We start from the raw sequence: 20,730 nt of genomic DNA, 5'->3' as shown, positions 1-20,730 counted from the left end.
TCTTATCTTCGTTGTCCTTACGCGGGACGTATGTTCGCACCAGTAGAATAGTTCAGCAGTCAGCTTTAATGCCAGTTCTCTAAATTTTCTCAATAGTGTTTCTCATTTGAGCTCCTGAACCATCTGCGTGTTGTTTGAACCTATCAGCAACAGCTCTGGTAGCCCGCCTCCAAATTGTGTCAATGTCCTCCTTCAATTCCGACCTGGTATGGATCCCAAACACTTGAGCAGTCCTCGAGAATAGGTTGCACCAGTGCCCTATGTGCGGTTCCAATAAACCTTCCGTATCACAGTTATCACATGCTCGTTCCACTTCATATCTCTTTGCAACATTATGCCCAGATATTTAAATAACTTTACTGTGTCAAGCAGGACACTGGTAATACTGTATCTGAACATTAGAGGTTTGATCTTCATACTTGTCTGCATTAACTTATGTTTTTCCACATTTAGGGCTAGCTGCCATTCATCACACCAATTGGAAATTTTATCTTGTATCTTCCTACAGTCAATCAACTTCGACACCTTACCGCACGCCATGACATCATCAGCAAACAAGTGCAGATTATTGCCTGCCCTGTCTGCCAAATCATTTGTGTTTATAGAGAAAAATGGCGGTCCTATCACACTTCACTGGAGCACTCCTAACAATACCCTTGTCTCTAACGAACATTCACTGTCGAGGACAACGTACTGGATTCTTTATTTAAGAAGTCTTCAAGCCACTCACATATCTGCGAACTTACTCCATATGCTCATACTTTCATTAAGAGCCTGCATTGGGGCACTGTGTTAAATGCTTTCTAGAAATCTAGAAATATGAAATTACCCCAATTGCCCTTCATGCACAGTTCTCTGTATATCATGTAAGAAAAGGGCAAGCTGAGTTTCACACAAGTGATGCTTTCTAAAACCGTGCTGATTTGTCGACATAAGCTTCTTAGTCTCCAGAAAGTTTATTATATTTGAACTGAGAATATGTTCAAGAATTCTGCAGCAAACCAAAGTAAAGGACACTGGTAAGGAATTTTTCAGGTGCATTTGTTTACCCTTCTTACATACCGGAGTAAGCTGCACTTTTTTCCAGTCGCTTGGAACTTTGTGCTGGGCAAGAGATTCACAATAAATACAAGCTAGGTAAGGGGCCAGTGCCTTAGAGTACTCTTTGTAAAATGTAACTGGGATTCCATCCAGACCTGGTGATTTATATGGTATCAAATCTTTCAGTTCTTTCTCTAGACTGGGTATTCTTATTACTATGTTGTCCATACAGGAGTCTGTCCAATGGTCAAATGATGGTATATTTGTGCGATTCTTTTGTGTAAACAATTCCTTGAATGTGAATTTTAAACCTTTGGCTTCCGTTTTGCTGTCCTCAACTGCAACACCAGGTTGGTCAGCAAGGGACTGAATGGTAGCCTTAGATCCACTCAGCAATTTTATGCAAGACAAGGTTTTTCTCAAGTTCTGTGCCAGATCTTTTGCTAAGGTGTAATGGTGGTAGTTTTGTATGCTTCATGCATAGATCTTTTCACAGACACACAAATCTCTACTAACCTTCACTTGTCATCATTTCTGTGTTCCCTTTTGACTAGAGAGTGCAACAGCCTGTGCTTCCTAAGAATCCACTGAATTTCGTTATTAAACCATGGTGAGTCTTTTCCATCTGTTATCCACTTACTAGGCACATAACTCTCCAGACCACAATTTACAATCTGCTTAAACTTTACCCGTAATTCTTCTACATCCATGTTACCGGAACTAAGTGACACCAATTCACTGTCTATATGAGATGCTGATAACTGACTGACTGCTCTATGTAGCAGAAACACACTTTGAACTTCTTGATTGATTTATTAACTTTTGTAATCATAGTTGATATAATGACATCATGATCGCTAATCCCTGTTTCTATACTGACATTGCCAATAATGTCCACCTATTTGTAGCAACAAGGTCTAAGATCTTTCCACTGTGTTTGGGCTGCCTTGCTGGCTGCTCAAGACAGTTTTCAGAAAAAGTGTTCAAAAGTATTTCATGTGACAGTCTGTACACCCCACAACGAATCCATAAACACCCCAGGCTATACTTTTCAGGTTAAAGTCACCTCCAACTAGTATTTCGTTATCTGGGTATTTACGAACTACTGTCTGTAGACTTTCTTTGTATGACTCTAGAACTATCAAAGCAGAATCAGGTGGCTGGTAAAAACAGCCAACAATTACCTTGGTTTCACCCACTGTCACACGCAACTTCGATCTCAATTGAGACAATATTTTTGTCAAGTGTAATGAACATTCCCCATCCAATGGCCTCTAATTTGTCTTTCTGATATAGTTCCAAGACTTGCTTTCCACTTTGGGTTTCGGCCAGCTCTCGGCCCCGAGAATAATGTGAGTGCAAGAGCGTCCCCGGAGGACACTAAATTTGTGAACTTTACTACGAATACTTCGGCAGTTTACTCATAAAATTGTGACAGTTGAATGGTGTTTATTCTGAATACCATTTGACTTCCCTCGCTGCATACCAGCTGGTGAGTGTTCATCAGAACACCTCAAACTACTGCCTAGCCTAAATACTCTGTTACATAAGTAGTGCACCCCTGACCTCTCAATGGGAGTCCCACAAATCCTGACACAATAATGCAGGTCTAGAAATCTGCAGCCAAGACCATCACAGAGTCAACAAAGCCTTAGGTTGCGACCCTCTACTCGGCTCCAAACCGAAAAAAAATCCAGTCAACTCTGGGAATGGGCAGCAAATTGCAAGCTCTGCTCGCAACCCGCGTGCGAGGCCAGCTCCGCTATCTGCTGGCACGAACAGGGGACGGCCTCAGAACCTACGCGACAGACGTCATCGGAGGTGATGCAAGTCACAACGTGCAGGCGACTGCACCCTGCATGCTCAACAGCACAGGCAAGACCCTCTCCACATCTCGGATTAGCCCCCCCGCAGACATACTAGGTGCAAGTTAGAGTAAAGAATACAGAAATGTTGTATTATTTATCAATAAGTGTAATATTCAAGTGTTCTGTTGTATGACATACAGTAAATGAATATCTACTATGCAAGAGTCAAGGTATGTAAATATGTGCTTAATTACAAATTTATACTTTTGTGTATGGTACATGACAAATTTTATGTAGCCTACTGAGTTTTGTGGAAACCGGAAACTCGTTCAATTTGAAAAATTATTTTAGTCCCATGCAATTCTATATTGAGCACATTTTACTGCATTAAAATACCCAAACAGCAAAGTTTCACCTGTCAATGTCAATAATTTGTTAATGCAAAAAATGCAGTTCCACCACGTCTCTGAACTGACTGAGCTGTAAGAATTTTGTGAAAAGTATAGAACAACACATAATGTAGAGGTCTCTTTAAGGGAACTAAGTTTAGAATGGCATAACAGTGAACAGGATTAAGCTGTACTGTGACTTGTGACTGTTCATTGTTAATACAGAATACAAACGAAGTTTCCATTATTTCACTGTCTTTTGTTAATGTGTACCTCGACTCATTGAACATCCTCTCTTGACAGCGTCTGTGCAGCACAATAAATGAAGGAATAAATGGATCAGTCAATCAAACTTGGCATTCTTACAGTCACTACCCAACACATTTATTTGTTAATAGTCTTTGTTGATTATAATTTAAAACCCTTTCTGCTGGCAGAGGCTGCAAGTAAGATGGGAATGGACGTTTTAGCTGTTAGTGACATTCGGGTAAGGGGTGAGAAAGAAGAGGAAGTGGGAGAATACAAGGTCTACCTGTCAGGAGTCAAAGCAGGAATAGCACAATGGGGTGTAGGGCTTTACATCAGGAAAGAAATGGAACCCAGCGTAGTTGCAATAAGGTATGTAAACGAACGACTGATGTGGATAGATTTGACAGTGTCTAGCAAGAAAATTAGGATTGTGTCAGTATATTCGCATTGTGAAGGGACAGATCAAGATAAGATGGATAGTTTTTATGAGGCACTCAGTGATGTAGTTGTTAGAGTAAAGGACAAGGACAGTGTTCTGCTCATGGGTGATTTTAACGCCAGGATTGGAAATCGAACAGAAGGGTATGAAAAGGTTATGGGTAAATTTGGAGAGGATATGGAGGCCAACAGGAACGGGAAAAAACTCTTGGATGTCTGTGCCAGTATGGGCTTAGTAATCACAAACTCCTTTTTTAAACATAAGAACATTCACCGGAATACTTGGGAAGGCAGGGGAACCAGATCTGTCATTGACTATATAATAACAGATCAGGAATTCAGGAAGGCTGTGAGGGACACACGTGTATTCAGGGGATTCTTTGATGACACTGATCATTATTTAATCTGCAGTGAAATTGGGATTGTGAGGCCGAAAGTGCAGGAGGTCAGGTCCATATGTAGGAGGATAAGAGTGGAGAAACTTCAGGATAAGGAAATCAGGCACAATTACATAACAGCGATCTCAGAAAGGTACCAGTTAGTTGACTGTAGTCAATTACAATCATTGGAAAAGGAATGGACAAGGTACAGGGACACAGTACTAGAAGTGGCTAAAGAATGTCTTGGAACAGTAGTGTGTAAAAGTAGGATGAAGCAAACAGCTTGGTGGAATGATACAGTCAAGGCAGCCTGTAAAAGGAAAAAGAAGGCGTATCAAAAATGGCTACATACCAGAACCCAGGTAGCCAGAGAAAGTTATGTTGAAGAAAGAAACAAAGCCAAACAGATAATTGCAGCATCCAAGAAGAAATCGTGGGAAGACTTTGGAAACAGGTTGGAGACTATGGGTCAAGCTGCTGGAAAACCATTCTGGAGTGTAATTAGCAGTCTTCGAAAGGGAGGTAAGAAGGAAATGACAAGTATTTTGGACAGGTCAGGAAAACTGCTGGTGAATCCTGTGGATGCCTTGGGCAGATGGAGGGAATATTTTGAAGAGTTGCTCAATGTAGGTGAAAATGCGATCAGTAATGTTTCAGATTTCGAGGTAGAATGGGATAGGAATGATGATGGAAATAGGATCACATTTGAGGAAGTGGAAAAAATGGTCAATAGATTGCAGTGCAATAAAGCGGCTGGGGTGGATGAAATTAAGTCGGAACTCATCAAATACAGTGGAATGTCAGGTCTTAAATGGCTACACAGAATAATTGAAATGGCCTGGGAGTCGGGACAGGTTCCATCAGACTGGACAAAAGCAGTAATCACGCCAATCTTTAAACATGAACACAGAAAAGATTGTAACAACCACAGAGGTATCTCTTTAATCAGCGTTGTGGGTAAAATCTTCTCAGGTATTGTTGAAAGGAAAGTGCGAGTATTAGTTGAGGACCAATTGGATGAAAATCAGTGTGGGTTTAGGCCTCTTAGAGGTTGTCAGGACCAGATCTTTAGCTTACGGCAAATAATGGAGAAGTGTTATGAGTGGAACAGGGAATTGTATCTATGCTTTATAGATCTAGAAAAGGCATATGATCGGGTTCCTAGGAGGAAGTTATTGTCTGTTCTACAAGATTATGGAATAGGAGGCAAACTTTTGCAAGCAATTAAAAGTCTTTACATGGATAGTCAGGCAGCAGTTAGAGTTGACAGTAAATTGAGTTCATGGTTCAGAGTAGTTTCAGGGGTAAGACAAGGCTGCAACCTGTCTCCACTGTTGTTCATATTATTTATGGATCATATGTTGAAAACAATAGACTGGCTGAGTGAGATTAAGATATGTGAACACAAATTAAGCAGTCTTGCATATGCGGATGACTTAGTTGTGATGGCAGATTCGATTGAAAGTTTGCAAAGTAATATTTCAGAGCTAGATCAGAAATGTAAGGACTATGGTATGAAGATTAGCATCTCCAAAACGAAAGTAATGTCAGTGGGAAAGAAATATAAATGGATTGAGTGCCAAATAGGAGGAACAAAGTTAGAACAGGTGGACAGTTTCAAGTACTTACGATGCATATTCTCCCAAGATGGCAACATAGTGAAAGAACTGGAGGCGAGGTGTAGCAAAGCTAATGCAGTAAGTGCTCAGCTACGATCTACTCTCTTCTGCAAGAAGGAAGTCAGTACCAAGACTAAGTTATCTGTGCACCGTTCAATCTTTCGACCAACTTTGTTGTATGGGAGCAAAAGCTGGGTGGATTCAGGTTACGGATATGAAGGTTGAGGTTACGGATATGAAAGTAGCTAGGATGATTGCAGGTACTAGTAGATGGGAACAATGGCAGGAGGGTGTCCACAATGAGGAAATCAAAGAAAAACTGGGAATGAACTCTATAGATGTAGCAGTCAGGGTGAACAGGCTTAGATGGTGAGGTCATGTTACACGCATGGGAGAAGCAAGGTTACCCAAGAGACTCATGGATTCAGCAGTAGAGGGTAGGAGTCGGGGCAGACCGAGGAGAAGGTACCTGGATTCGGTTAAGAATGATTTTGAAGTAATAGGTTTAGCATCAGAAGAGGCACCAATGTTAGCACTGAATAGGGGATCATGGAGGAACTGTATAAGGGGGGCTATGCTCCAGACTGAACGCTGAAAGGCATAATCAGTCTTAAATGTTGATGATGATGATGATGATGATGATGATGATGACCCTTTCTGCTGAAATATGATTTGCTGTATCACAATACAAGACAGGAACATAATTTTTTGTGTAGACACTGACTCTTGATCTATGGTCCACCATTGAGTTATCTATTGTTGTGCAAAGGTATTCAACAACAGAATGCATACGAAGATGCAAAGAACATTGTTATGCCCCATTTCACATGTGTTTTTTGCCACCTCCTCCTCTTACCCCCACCCCTTCCTCCCCATTTCCTGAACACTCTCTCTCCCATTACCCCACAGAATAAAATAGAGCACCATTCTAAATGCAATCTTTTATCGTGTGATGATATGATGTACATTCATTGAAACGTTAAATGACTTCGTGATGTTAGAGTGCCTAACTACTAACTATATCTGTTTATATATGTGTACAAAGCTTTTTAATTCATTAAGCACATCTGAACATGGCAGCTGTTTGACAAAACCAGGAATGTGAATATTTTATACATATGTAAGCAATTGTGATGTAATAAAGTTTTATATAAACTAAGTTTGCTACTTCCAATTGGCATATGTCAATTTTTAAAAACGAGCTCTAATCTAACACAAAACAAACAACTGGCAATCTTTAACAACCCAAAGAAAACTAAAAAAAAAAAAGAATTCTTCATTATCGGCTCCTCTAAAAACTATGGTTCCTCCTTATTTTGATTCATGAACTGCTATATCCCAAGTAGATGTGTTCATTATAACTCTGTACAACATGACATATTGTGTTATAAAGAGGTTGTTATTCTCAAGGAAGCAAATAGATAGTTGATTAAAAATATACCAATCTATTCAAACAAATATCGAGTTAGCAGTAGAAGATAAACAGCAGTTATCTAATATGAGGGTTGCCCAGAAAGTAATGCACCGCATTTTTTTTCTTCAACAAGTCTTTATTGAACATAGTAAGAATTACACATACGAAAGAAAGTAAGAATTACACACACGAAAGAATGGTGTTTTATCTACACACCCTATTTTTCCAAGTAATCTCCATCCCATTCTATGGTCTTCCTCCAGCACAAAACAAGGGCGTGTATGCCCTATCGGTGCCAATCCTTGTCCTGGTCACGGAACCAGTGCTTCACTGTGTGAATTGCCTCCTCATTGTCCTCAAAATGTCTTCCACGAATGGCATCATTTAATGGCCCAAATAAGTGTAAGTCTGAGGGAGATAGGTCAGGGCTGTCAGGTGTGACAGCCACGGATGGTCTCCCTGACTGCTGCAAACCGTGGAGCTCCACTGAATCGCCTTCTGATGACCCCCACCCTCCATGCCCAGCGACTAATTGTAATATTATCAACAGCAGATGCTCCATAGACTTTGCACGAGAGTTTGAGAATATTTTCCACAGTTTCTTTCTCTGCATTGAGAAATTCAATGACAGCACATTGCTTGTAACATACATCATCTAGAGACGGCATTTTGAAACTATTCTGAAGCTATGCTATCTGTTGGAAGTGACGGAAACTTGGCGCGCTCCCTCAGGAGACCTCAGATAATACATACGTAATGTTTTGCATTCATAGCATTGTTTTCGGCTGTGATGCATTGCTTTCTGGGCAACCCTCGTACACCTGAAGAAGCAGCAGCTTTTGTCAGTATATCAGCCTTACATTCATCTGGAGTAAACACAGATGGTATTAAGCAGTATTCTGATAGTACATTGTTAATGCAGTGTATTACTAAGAATATCATATAATTATGAATGAGGAACACATGACACTGATGTAATATTCTACAGTATTTATTATTTTACAAACTGGTAAATCTCTACTTACTTGATGGAACACCATAGAAGCTGGACACTTAGAAAAGGACACACTACTTCTGCAGACCACCTGCTTAAAGAATGACACAGTTACAAGGAGCAACATGAACTCTTGCATAAATCCACAAAGGGAGGAAGGTGAACCACATTGAAATAATAGAAATTTATAAACATAAGTATGTCTACTTTCTCAAGCTTAGTATTGTCCCCTTATTTATCACTTCTAAAGTGCAGGTCCCACCTGGACCACTTTGTAAATTACCCCTGCTACTCACATCCCCTATTTTTCCTTTTTTTCAGTCACCGTAGTCTCACTTCCCTAGTCACAAAAATGTACTCAACTGTTTTGTCTCATTTGTAATATTTTACCTGTTTGTAACATTGGGCCTGTTAAGGACAAAACTAATTTGTCCACGCAAACCCTTGGAATATGTCACTCAAGTTTACTGTACATTGTTCAACTTTTTTTTTCGCAGAACAGTTGTCACAATTTGTCATGTAGTTCATTATTTAATGTGTTACATATTTTATCTTGTACATCACATTTTTACAGACATACCTATCTTTTTAGTCCTAAATTGAGCATTAACAACTGTCATCTTCAGAAACCAACTGAGATACTCTATAATGGAAAATCCAGGTTGGAATATTACCAATATTATGAAAAGGATAGATCACTTCTCAGTGTAAATATGACACATTAAGTCGGAGCCAGGCACAACGAAAAGACTTCTGCACACTGAGATTTCAGCCGAAGTCTTCTACAGAAAGGAAATGCACACACATTTACACAAGCAAGCCAAAAAGGAAACGCACACACATTTACACAAGCAAGTCAGAATTCTGCCCAGAGTAGCCAGAGATAGCAGTCATGTGTACATAAGGTGCAAGTATTGTGATCAATGTAACTCTGTGTGGTAAACTGATTTTTCTGTTTGGTGATGCTTGGCTACAGTAACCTTAGATTTCACATGTACTTCAATGTATTATACGTTTACATGTATTATGACAAGTTTGTTATTATCTCTTAAATAAAAATATAATGAATACAGTTTTGGCTTATTCTAATTCCATAAACCATTTCATTTAGTACTGTGGAATGACGATTAGCATATATATCTTTTTTTTTTTTTTTTTTTTTTTCATGACACACTCTACAGTCTTGAGGATCTCCTTGTTACAGATCAAATGGAAGAAAGTCAGCTAGTATAAACAGGTTTAATTTGTTTGTCTTTATTAAGAGAATACTTTGAGTCATTCCACATCCCTGAAGGTTCTCTTTCTTGATGTAATCTTCAGAGGACAATGAATCAATGAAAATGTGTGACAATATCAAAGATGGGAAACATAAAGCCTGAGTGACGACATCCTTTACTCTTTTCTTCTTAATCCAAGTGGGATTAATATTTTATGATTAAATTACTGGGTGTACCTATGTCAATGTAAAACTGCTTGTTAAGATTGTAGCTTACTATGTGCAATACACCATATTTGAGGGAGCTCTTGTACTATGACATCAAGCTTTTATCTGATCTGTCCTCTAGTTCAGCTGACAATGCGAGATGAATGTGCTGAAAGCTTTAAACTTTATGGTATGAAGAAATTTCGTACATGCTTATAGTAGATTTTTTATGTAAATGGTCAGTGAGCCACAATTTTTTGTTTAATTCTATTAATCCTTGTGAATTTTACTTCATTCATACTAATAAACTTTAGGCAAATGCTACATGAATAGTTTTTATTTTTGTGTAACAATAATTGACCATAAGCATAACAAACATCCTACACATATCTGTGAACCATTAGTGAAGCGTAATTTGTACAAATGAGAATGATGGAGAGTAAAATTAAGTCAAAGAAGTTTTTTTGCGAATTACAGTTTTTGAGTTTTAATTCTCATCTCATAACATTTTAAGTAATGGCGCTAATATATGTTCTATTGATATCTCAAATCATAAAAAATCTTCATCATCTGATGCCCCTACACCAGTCACTTTCTAAGACCCATTCAAGTGACTACTCCTATTAGCAAAGTGTTTGGACTTCTAAGAAAACCAACTTAATGAATTTTCCTCCGTACTTGAGACTGTTGACACACACACTCATGTGGTCACACTTGACTTAGAGGTAAAAGGGTTTTAAACCCGGTGGACGATATTTTCACTGCCAGTATTCGGTCAGAAAGGGGAGGGGAGGTAAGCACCAGTGTCCCGCATTAAATTCCAAGTCTCTCTCGAATGTCTCGTGAAGTGAGGGGATGTGACAGTGTCGATGCTGCTTCATCTGTCGGGGGACGCTAAGCTCAGCAGCCCCCTCGGTGCTAATTTAGTGCAGTACAGTATGTGCTGGCCCCAGGTTTCACCCATCCCCTTCCATCATCATCATCATCATCATCATCAACCAACACAAACATGACTTTACACTATACATATGCCCATTACAATCAACTAGACTATATAAATACACATAAGGCACGATTCTCACTTATCCACAAGGAAATGGGGCCAGTGTCCACACAAGAACACTTTTTTCGATGGGCAGCTGATCCCACTCCGTGGGATTTCCCCATCAACCATGCCATATGCCATTAACATTTTTTACAAAGTTTTACTCCTCAGCTCATGGTATATGCCTACTTAAATGTAATGCCTGTCTTCTCTTAGATTGCTCACTATAACTTTACTAGACGAAAGGATAGAGTAATAGGATATATCCAAGGCATCAAGGAATTTGGTAACGGGGGGAAGTGTGGGGGTAAAAAATTGTAATGGGAGACCAAGACTCAATTACAGTAAGCAGGTTCAAGAGGAAGCAAGTTGCACTAGTTGAGCAGATACGAAGGGAGTTGCCCCAGACAACAGTTACTCAGGAATCTGCAGGTGGGAACTGGCAGGTGCAGTGATTTTCTTTGTAATAAAATATTATTTGCTGCTGTCAGTTACTATTTTTCCATATTTACTTACTTTCTGCACAATGCATTGTAAATCCTTAAAAGCACGTCACCAACCATCTATGTTACTGAATGGGTAAAACACTCAGTTGAAGGTTGCCTACCTAACAACTTCTACAAGCAACAAAAATTTGATTTTCAATATTTCATATTATTGTTGAATGAATTTAAAAATTCAAAACCGTCATTATGTATTCATTAGGAGGTATAATCTTACACTAAAGTTTTAACACATTAAATATTAAAATTAGAAACTGTGTTTGTCTTGGTGTAGTGCACTCACAGTGCACAAATCACCCAAACTTATTTTATCTAGTATTTTGAGAATAAGAGCACTTGGGAACTTCAAACAAACTTTATAAATAATTTCAAACCTTTATAAGCTTTTTTCTTGCACCCCCCTCAAAAATGTAAGAAAGAAAGAAAGAAAGAAAAAATTACAGGTATAACATTTACCATTCACTACATTTTCTCTGTTCATACAGTACAACTGAAGCATCAGACTTGATGTTTTAATTTACCACTTATTTAACAGTAACTATTCCCAACACATTTTGCAGATGGTATCCACATATACCACCGGCTACACCTTCAAAATTATGTAGTTTTACAACACATAGTTTGGGAGCTACAATGTCATAACCATTAAGATGCATGAAAAAGTAGCTTTTCTCAAAACACACTGCACATTATCCAGACAATACTCATTTCTCAGTTGTGAACTGTACAACTCAAAAATTTGCAAAATGGTAGCAAACTGAGAAGGTTAAGTTGAATGAATCAGAGATTGCATAAAGTGCCAAAGGGGTCATTAGGCAACGACTGACTGAAACAGGAGACAGGGGTACAGTAGAAGACAAATAGGTAACTTTGAGAGATGAAATAGTGAGATAAACAGATGATCAAATAGGTAAAACACATCAAATGAATTCGCAGTTGTGAATAAGGACTACCATCAGCTGTAGAATGGAATGACGACAATGGAAATTTGTGTCGGACCGGGGCTCGAATCCCAATTTCTCACTTATCGCGAGCAGTTGCCTTACCATTTGGATATCCGTGCATGACTCGCAGCCAGACCCAAACTTCCACGTGTCATCAACCACGGGTCTAGCCACGAGTCGTGCAGGGACAGCCAAACGGTAAGGTGACCGCTCGCAATAAGCAGGAAAGTCCAGGTTCGAGACCCCAGTCTGGCACAGATTTTTATCGTCATCATTCCATTCTACAGATGACGGTAGTTCTTACTCGCAACTGCGAATTCATTTGATGTGTTTCGAAATGGCTGTGGTCGCCACAGTGCCTGCTCGGGCATTGCAATATCGTAAATAGGTAAAAAGATAATGTCTAGTAGAAATCCTTGAATATCCCTACATAGAAATTAACTGATAAAAGAAGATATAAAAATGCGGCAAATTAAGCAGGCAAAAGGAAATACAATTGCGATTAGCGTGAAATGCAAATTGGCTAAGCAGGAGTGGGTAGAGGACAAATGTGAGTCTACAGAAGTATGTATAACTAGGGGAAAGATTGATACTGTCTACAGAAAAATAAAAGAGGCCTTTGGAGAAATGGAAATGTCGTGTGGCTAGGGCCTCCCGTCGGGTAGACCGTTCGCCTGGTGCAGGTCTTTCGATTTGACGCCACTTCGGCAACCTGCGCGTCGATGGGGATGAAATGATGATGATTAGGACAGCACAACACCCAGTCCCTGAGCGGAGAAAATCTCCGACCCAGCCGGGAATCAAACCCGGGCCCTTAGGATTGACAGTCTGTCACACTGACCACTCAGCTACCGGGACGGACTTTGAAGAAATGAGGGACAGCTGCACGAATGTCAAGAGTTGAGATGTAATAGACAACAGTCCCTCAGAACTGCTGGTATCCTAGGGAGTGTGTGCTAAAGAAATGAGACAGGAGGAACATGCAGGCCGGCCTTCAAGACGAATATAAAAATACCAATTCCAAAGAAATCAGGGGCTGACAGGTGTGAATATTATCAAACTACAAGTTTAACGAGTCGTTGTTGCAAAATACTGACATTAATTATTTACAGAAAAATTGAAAAATCGGTAGAAGCTGACCTCGGGAAAATAATTTGGGTTCTGAAGAAATTTAGAAACTCAGTGAGGCAATGCTGACCCTATGATTTATCTTACAAGTAAAGGTATTTGTAGACAGCTTTAGATAATGTTGACTGGAATACATTCCATAAATTGCTGAAGGCAGCAGGGGTAAAATACTAGGAGCAAAAGGCTATTTATAACTTGGCAGAAATTGGACTGCAGTTACACAAGTCAAAGGGCAATAAATGGAAGCCACGGTTGAAAAGGAAATGAGAAAGGAATGTAGCATATCGCAGCAGCTATTCAATCTACACATTTAGCTAGCAGTAAAGGAAATCAAGGAGAACTCTGGAAAGGGAATTAAAGTTAATGAAGAAGAAATAAAACTTTGCAGTTTGCCGGTGACATTGTAATTCTGTCAGAGACAGCAAAGGACACGGAAGTGCAATTGAATGGAATGGACTGTACTGAATGGAAGACATACGATGAAGATTAAGGAAAGCAAAATAAGCACAATGGAACGTAGTCATATTGAATTGGGTGATGCTGACGGAATCAGATTGGGAAATGAGACACTTAAAGTAGTAGATGAGTTCTGCTATTTAGGCAGTAAAATAATCATATAAATATGATAGCCAAAGGAGAGAAGATATAAATTGTAGAATGGCAAGGAAAGTGTTTCTCAATAACAGAAATTTGTTAACATTGAATATAAATTTAAGTGCTGGGAAATGTTACCTGAAGGCATTGCAAAGGGATGCCAGAAGATGAGTACAGTAAGCAGGTTCAAATAAATGTGGATTGCAGTAATTATTTGGAAATTAATAGACTTGCACAGGATAGAGTACCAAATAAACCTCAAACATAATTTCAAATCTCTAAAATTTTTCTCACTTCTAGCAGTTCCAGATACGGGAGTTCAATTTTTAAAAGGATTTGGGGGGGGAAGCGAGGGGGGGGGGGGTGGAATTTACCAGTAGGTCATAATTGTTTCCCCTTATTGTGCAGCTGCAAATCATAAGGTCTCATTTCAAACTTCAGGTTCTGTACAACTCCTTCAGTATGAGGGCAATTCAACTGTCTGCTGTCATGTGTTTTAATAATATTATTTAATTACCTGGCCTTCAAGATAAAACTTAGTCATTTATGAACTCTTAAACTGTCAAAAGGAAAAACACACACACACACACACACACACACACACACAAGAAAACACTATGAAATACCTAAGCACTTCATAAACAGGCTGATTGTACTTGGCTGTTGTGTGTGTGCACGCGCATGCATGCGTGCACACGCAAATCTGAAATAAGACACAAGGAAGACACAAGAAATTGGATTCAAATTATTTAACAGGTGTTTTATTGCTATTTCCATAATTCTATAATACAAAATAGTTTTCTGCCTTGACACAGATACTTTATTTTAATCTGAAGTGAATATATGGATACATGTGTCTGCTTGATCTGTGAGGCTGTCTGTATTACAAGAAAACAAGGGGTAACAAGCATGCTACTTCTGTCACAATGTCACTTTTTTAGAATTTATCTGTTATGTACAGTTTCAAATTTTTTCAGTGACATCACACATTTACAGTCATGACACACTTTTTAGCCAGGCTACTGACAATCCCTGTCCTAGGGTACTTAGTTCCAGCCTTCAGTCTTTTAAAATGCGAAGTAAAAACTTGACAAGGTTAAAATACATATTTTTGTTCGACAATTAATGAGCTCAAATATTCGTGTAATAAATATACATTCTTCCTTGTAACTTATGAACACATTGCAGTGAAGAGGTTACTGGATAACATTTCAGTTGTTATGACCAAATACATATCCTATGCCAGTATGTCTGCCATTGGTCATAGCCTACTTATTAACGTTACAATATCCAAACAAATACACAATGGTTTACATGATACGTGTGAAATTTATATTACTGCTTTAACAATGGTTCAGTAATGCACAGCAGTTTCAAAATGAGTTGATCTGAAATTTGTCCTTCACTTGGTGCGAGTACAAAATGTTTATATCATTGGTATAAATTAGGAAGTTCAGGTACTATTGCTTTCACTTTCAGCTAATGACAAAAAGTGTACACTAAGCTGAAATATATTTACTACTCCGTACATCTGCAGCGCTTTGTGGAGAAATACATCATTGTGCAAGAACTTGCAAGGCCACAAACAAGAGATTTAAATGAAAGACCACAATGTTTCAAGTCAATAACACAATATTTCCAACTGGAAGGGAATGACTATCCCACTGACATTCCATACAAAATATACAATATGTAAATGCAAACGCTTAAAGTCTAATTTCCTAAGCTGTCCTTGCGCAAAATTGTCTCGTGGCAATAGATGTTCTTTCAAAAAAATTACTTTAATCACGTAGCTTTTACTGAGTAAGTCTATTATTATTTACAAAAATCACAAACAAATACTCTGTCCATTTCAACTAACAAACAGGACATTGAAAACAAAACATAGGATATATTTTCCTCTTCCATAATGAAGATTCTGTGAACGGAAAAAACAGATTAAAAACAGAAATTTATTACCATTAAACATTTTCTCCATTTGCCAGCTGCATATGTACTTAAGAAACTTTAAAAAATGCTCATGTACAGTCAATGCCTACGTTAACAACCTACAAAAACAATCGACGGGCTACTGTTCGCAATAATTTACTGATGTCTTCCCAGTTCCCTGATATTTTCACATATCTTTCATGCCTTGGTTGTCTGATGTTACACAGCCCGTAGAAAGTATACAGTTTGTTGCATGCAAGCCAAAGAACTGAAACAGAGAAGTCACATGTAACTACACAAGCAACAGGATCCACAAAACAGAAAACATACTTTATTCTTGTTGCTGCTTTTTCCTCCACTTATTAAAGCTGTTTAAAGATATTTCATGCCAGTGAAAGTAATGTTGACCCCCCGTATAACATATATCAGCAATGGCACCATCCTTGGGTGAATTACTTCATGCTCCACATTTTTTACATGTGCACATGTTTTTGTCTTTCAGGAGCCACAGAACATGTCATTGATATTTTTGAGGGATTCCACAACTGTAATGTTAAAGTTAAAATGCTAACCCATACAGTTCAATAGTAAAAAGTTTATTGAAAACCACTTGATCTACGTTTTCAGTAAATCTTGTACTATTGCAACCGACTTGGCTGTTTTTTTACCTTTTACTACATGAAGAGTATATTACAGCTGCAGCCCCCTATCGTGTTCAAGATTTTATAACCCATACATCAAAGTACATAGTGGATCAAGTAAAGAGTGAAAGGTATTTTGTCGTACACCAAAGGTGACACACTAAATGATTTAATACAAAATTTATGGCAACCATTAAGTCTGCATACCTTCACTCCCATTCTCCAAGGGAAATGTTTGCTACTTCTATACTCTCTGATTCAGAGATTTACATGGTTTTTTTCCAAAAATATTTCACAAATACTGTAGCATACATCACAATTCATCTTAACCTAGGAGTGCAGATGCAGGACATGATACTACCACCAAGTTGCACATCATTAAAATGTTGTCTGTATTCTTTATTTCTCTTTGCATTTCCCAGCTGCTTAGTTATTTGTGCCGTGGCCTAATCTTAGGTGGTTGTTAAGACCAAATGTTACAGCCTCTGAAACCTGTATGGCAACTAATAAGATATTAAGATCATTTTTCTTATTATTTGTGAGGAATGAAGTGCTCTTTAATTTTGAATATGATGTCTCTCTCTTCCTTACAGATTGCCATCAATACAATGAGCACTAACAGTGACTCAGTAGGGGCGTGATATAAAATTAATCGAACAGCTTCTTTTCTTCAGTTATGTTTACTTCATATAACTGACTTTCTTATTGCAATGAAATTGACAAACGACTTTTTAAGTATATTAAAGTACAAATTTTTCATCCAAGATATGTGCAGGTACATAACAATTCTCAGTTCATTACAGTCTAATCGTTTCTAGCACTCACCTTCTGCTTAGAATAACGTTCCACACTAACTGTCAACTTCGGTAACAACACCGGTCATCTCTTCTGTCTGGTCCATTGGTTCATCTCCATCCATGGACATTTCTTCCTGCAGCTGCAGCTGTTCATCCACTTCCATACTTTCATCGCAGCCTGGAGGCTGCTGCTGTGGCTGCTGCTGTTGCTGCAAGGGTGAAGACTGAAGTGGAAGAGGCTGCATCTCTTCTACTGCCAGGACTTTCACATTTTCTACAGTTTCCTCTACCTCAGACACCATTGCATTCTCCAATTCTTCAACTACTGGTGTCTCTGCCGGTGGTACTACCTCTTGCTGCGTACTCAATGGGGCAGCACCTAATTCTTCTACCACTGCAGTTTCCCTAAACACTTGGTCGGGAGATGAGCCAGTAACTGAAGTTGCGATGACGACTTCCTCCACGGCAGCTCCTGGAGTGGCCGAGTCCCCTTGTGGCACAGCTGGACTAACCACCACAGTTGCAGAGCCTTCGTCTCCCACTTCCTCTCCTTCATCTACTCCAATCTCTGAAATTACAACAGCTGGTGGTGATGGGACTAGGGTCTCTACCGGCTGTGTTGGACTGTACGACTCATTTGACAGTACATCATCTTCATCTTCGGGTACAGCAGAAACCTGCATGTGGGCAAAGAAAGAGGCTTGCAGAAATGTTCAAACTGAATGCTGTCACACTACAACATTAATGAAGATAAACAAGCTCCTGATATTTCATGTTTCCTCATACACAACAAGCAGAAAATTCCACATCATTTGTCAAGTACAACAACTTTCATATTTTAAGATGCAATAAATGAAATGGTAAAATTCAATCACTGATGTCTGTTCCAAAAACAAAAGTAAGCACAATTTAAAGCAAACAGTTTTCCCTTCATTCCAGAAAGTGAAAGGATTTCTTCTCTCCAGTATGGCAGTACAGACAAATTTTGTATTATTATAAAATAATTGCTTTCTGGTTGATGATCTTGTAAGTGTGGAAGTGATAATGGAAAACAAGCAATCTAAAGTTTCATTTTTGGGATGCCTTTATAAACAATTCCACAGTAATGCACGTAAGCACAATAAAATGTAGGCTATACTTTCTTGCTATTAATGTACTAGGCATGAACAAGCTGGTAACAAAACCGTCATCTTAATACATAACATACACGTCACCCTTTATATAGCCAGTTTCTTATAACATCAAGTCTACAAAAAATGTGACATCATTTTACAATAAAATTCTAAAAAATACGCTATATATTTTACAGTCTATATTTCTGCATTTTCTTTACAATTATCAGTCTCCAAAATGGTTTATTACTTTTGTGGAATGAAAGGTATTCACTTTTCACTCAAATACATTTTAGCGCTGCACAAGGCAATACAATAAACAAATCATATTACTTCTCTTATTATACATTTCAATAAATTTTAACATCTAAACTTACTTGTGATACATTCTCATCTGCCTCCAGCACAATCCCTGTTGATGACACTATCAGCTCTTGTTCCCTTTCTTCACTGTGTGATACTTCCTCCACATGCACTGAATCTACAAGCTGGCTAGAATTACTTTCCGTTTCCTTTGGAGACTGTTCTGCTTCTGTAACATTTGCTGTACTTAAAACAGACGTGCTGTCTGTTTTCTGTCCATGTGCAGTCACTGTATTACTTATTTCTTGAGCAGCACAACTGTGATCACTTTCTGCCTTGTCCTTTAGGTGACTTAAGGTCTGTTGGGTTTCTCCCGTTTCGTCCTTTACATCAATTTGTCCAGTAATCTTTGGTGACTCCCTTCCACTTTCATTTTCTGTGCCTAATTTGCCATTTTTCTCACTGGTTTTTGCACTCTGTTTTTCTGCATCAGAGCTTTCTCTCTGGTCTTTATCCCACACAGCATCACTTGTGTTTTCGATGTCAGATCGGTTTTCCATGTCTAACTCATCTATTCTAATGCCATTGCTTACATTCACTTCATTTTCTTCAGTTTGCAACAAATTAACGCCATCACTGCTCACAGTTTCAATAGCTTCACCAATATCAAGTGCTCTTCCATCCATCACCCCATTCATTAGGAAATCAGACTGAACATCTGATCGTCTATTTCCCGGTTCTTTTGTACTAACAACTAGTATATTTTTCTCCACTGCCCGCATAAACTTGTCCACTCTGGTGTATTCTTTAGTAGGTGTCGTTAACAACTCGCATAATCTCTGAATAGTAAACGGTGCACTAGAGAAAGAATCTAGGCGTTCCAGTAAACTCGCCTTCATATTCTCGTAATTAAATGGTTCTACATTTGGGCACGGTGTAAATTCGTTATTTGGGCACGTAGGACACGACTCGTAGAAATCTGTAATAACTTTTAAGAGTTTTTCTCGGAATAAACATTTCACAGCAGACCACTGATACACTGGGTCACCAGTTTTTGCGACGTATTCAAGATACTCTTCTAATTCTTTTGGTATCTCCTTGGGCTTCATTTTCGCGAAGTCTTCAAGTGACTGAAGCACCTCCTCCTGATTCTCCATCACCCGAAGATGCCGTTTCAACTTCACAACTTTAACGTGATGTCAACAAGCACTCACCACTTATCGACGCACACAGTCCAAATATGAGACTTCAGTTACACCAACATATGACTGACGAAACAGGAAAGAACAAAAGAAAACTACAAAACACTGTTGTTTTCGTGATGCTTTTTATCATTGGAAATAAGCCCACTGCCAAAGAATAGAAGAATAGTTTTGAACTACCAACGTATAGGAAATGATTAGCACTTGAAACCATTGAAATGAAAGCGTGCCAGTTTCTCAGATATTTTATGTCATCAAGATGGCTGCGAGTGTTGCGTGTACAACAAGCATGGAAACTTGCTAGTTCAGCCATAAACTTTGGATAAATTATGCATCTGAAAAATAATTGAAACATATACCATTTGGGAAGCACGTAATTCGTAGAGTTGCAAATGATGTGATTATTTAATGTTAACAGACTAGATTTGTCTGAAAATGAAAATATTTTGTATATTCAGTTTTAGCGTTAGTGTGTACGAAGTGACGGATATACCAAGACGTTCAGTTAACGTGTATAGTATTTTGCTGTGGACTATATATTCTGTTGCCAGTTCTTTAGTTTTTGATTAACAATACTGGAACTGTAAATCGAACAGAAACTAGGAGTTGCTTTAGGGCTGATCATTCACCGAGTCCGAAGAAAATTTACTTCCACTCATTACAGTTGCTTCCGATAGATTAGGATGGGATTTTAAGGAAAAAGACACAGCATAGCCGCACATCGTACTTAATTTGGTCATATTACCAAGACTTTTGTTATTGATGTAACAGCCCTAT

General features: G+C 38.6%; 2 protein-coding genes across 3 annotated transcripts in view; one reads left to right on the top strand and one right to left on the bottom strand.

Moving 5' to 3' along the window:
• LOC126106526 (probable 4-coumarate--CoA ligase 1) overlaps window positions 1-20,730 on the top strand; it is a 446,932-nt gene that overhangs the window by 382,289 nt on the left and 43,913 nt on the right. The gene's annotated exons all lie outside the window — the stretch shown is intronic.
• On the bottom strand, window positions 14,704-20,177 carry LOC126106527 (serine/threonine-protein phosphatase 4 regulatory subunit 2). Its single transcript, XM_049912854.1, has 3 exons — window positions 18,826-20,177; window positions 17,365-18,013; window positions 14,704-16,166 (listed from the first exon to the last, which is right to left on the bottom strand). Exons 1-2 carry the CDS (start codon window positions 19,906-19,908, stop codon window positions 17,390-17,392), a joined length of 1,707 nt encoding a protein of 568 aa, XP_049768811.1. The 5' UTR covers window positions 19,909-20,177; the 3' UTR covers window positions 14,704-16,166; window positions 17,365-17,389.

The sequence above is a fragment of the Schistocerca cancellata genome, chromosome 10, assembly GCF_023864275.1.
Source record: "Schistocerca cancellata isolate TAMUIC-IGC-003103 chromosome 10, iqSchCanc2.1, whole genome shotgun sequence".
Lineage (NCBI taxonomy): Eukaryota > Metazoa > Arthropoda > Insecta > Orthoptera > Acrididae > Schistocerca > Schistocerca cancellata.
The sequence above is the reverse complement of the archived record's forward strand: the minus strand, read 5'-3'. Positions and strand labels throughout refer to the sequence as shown.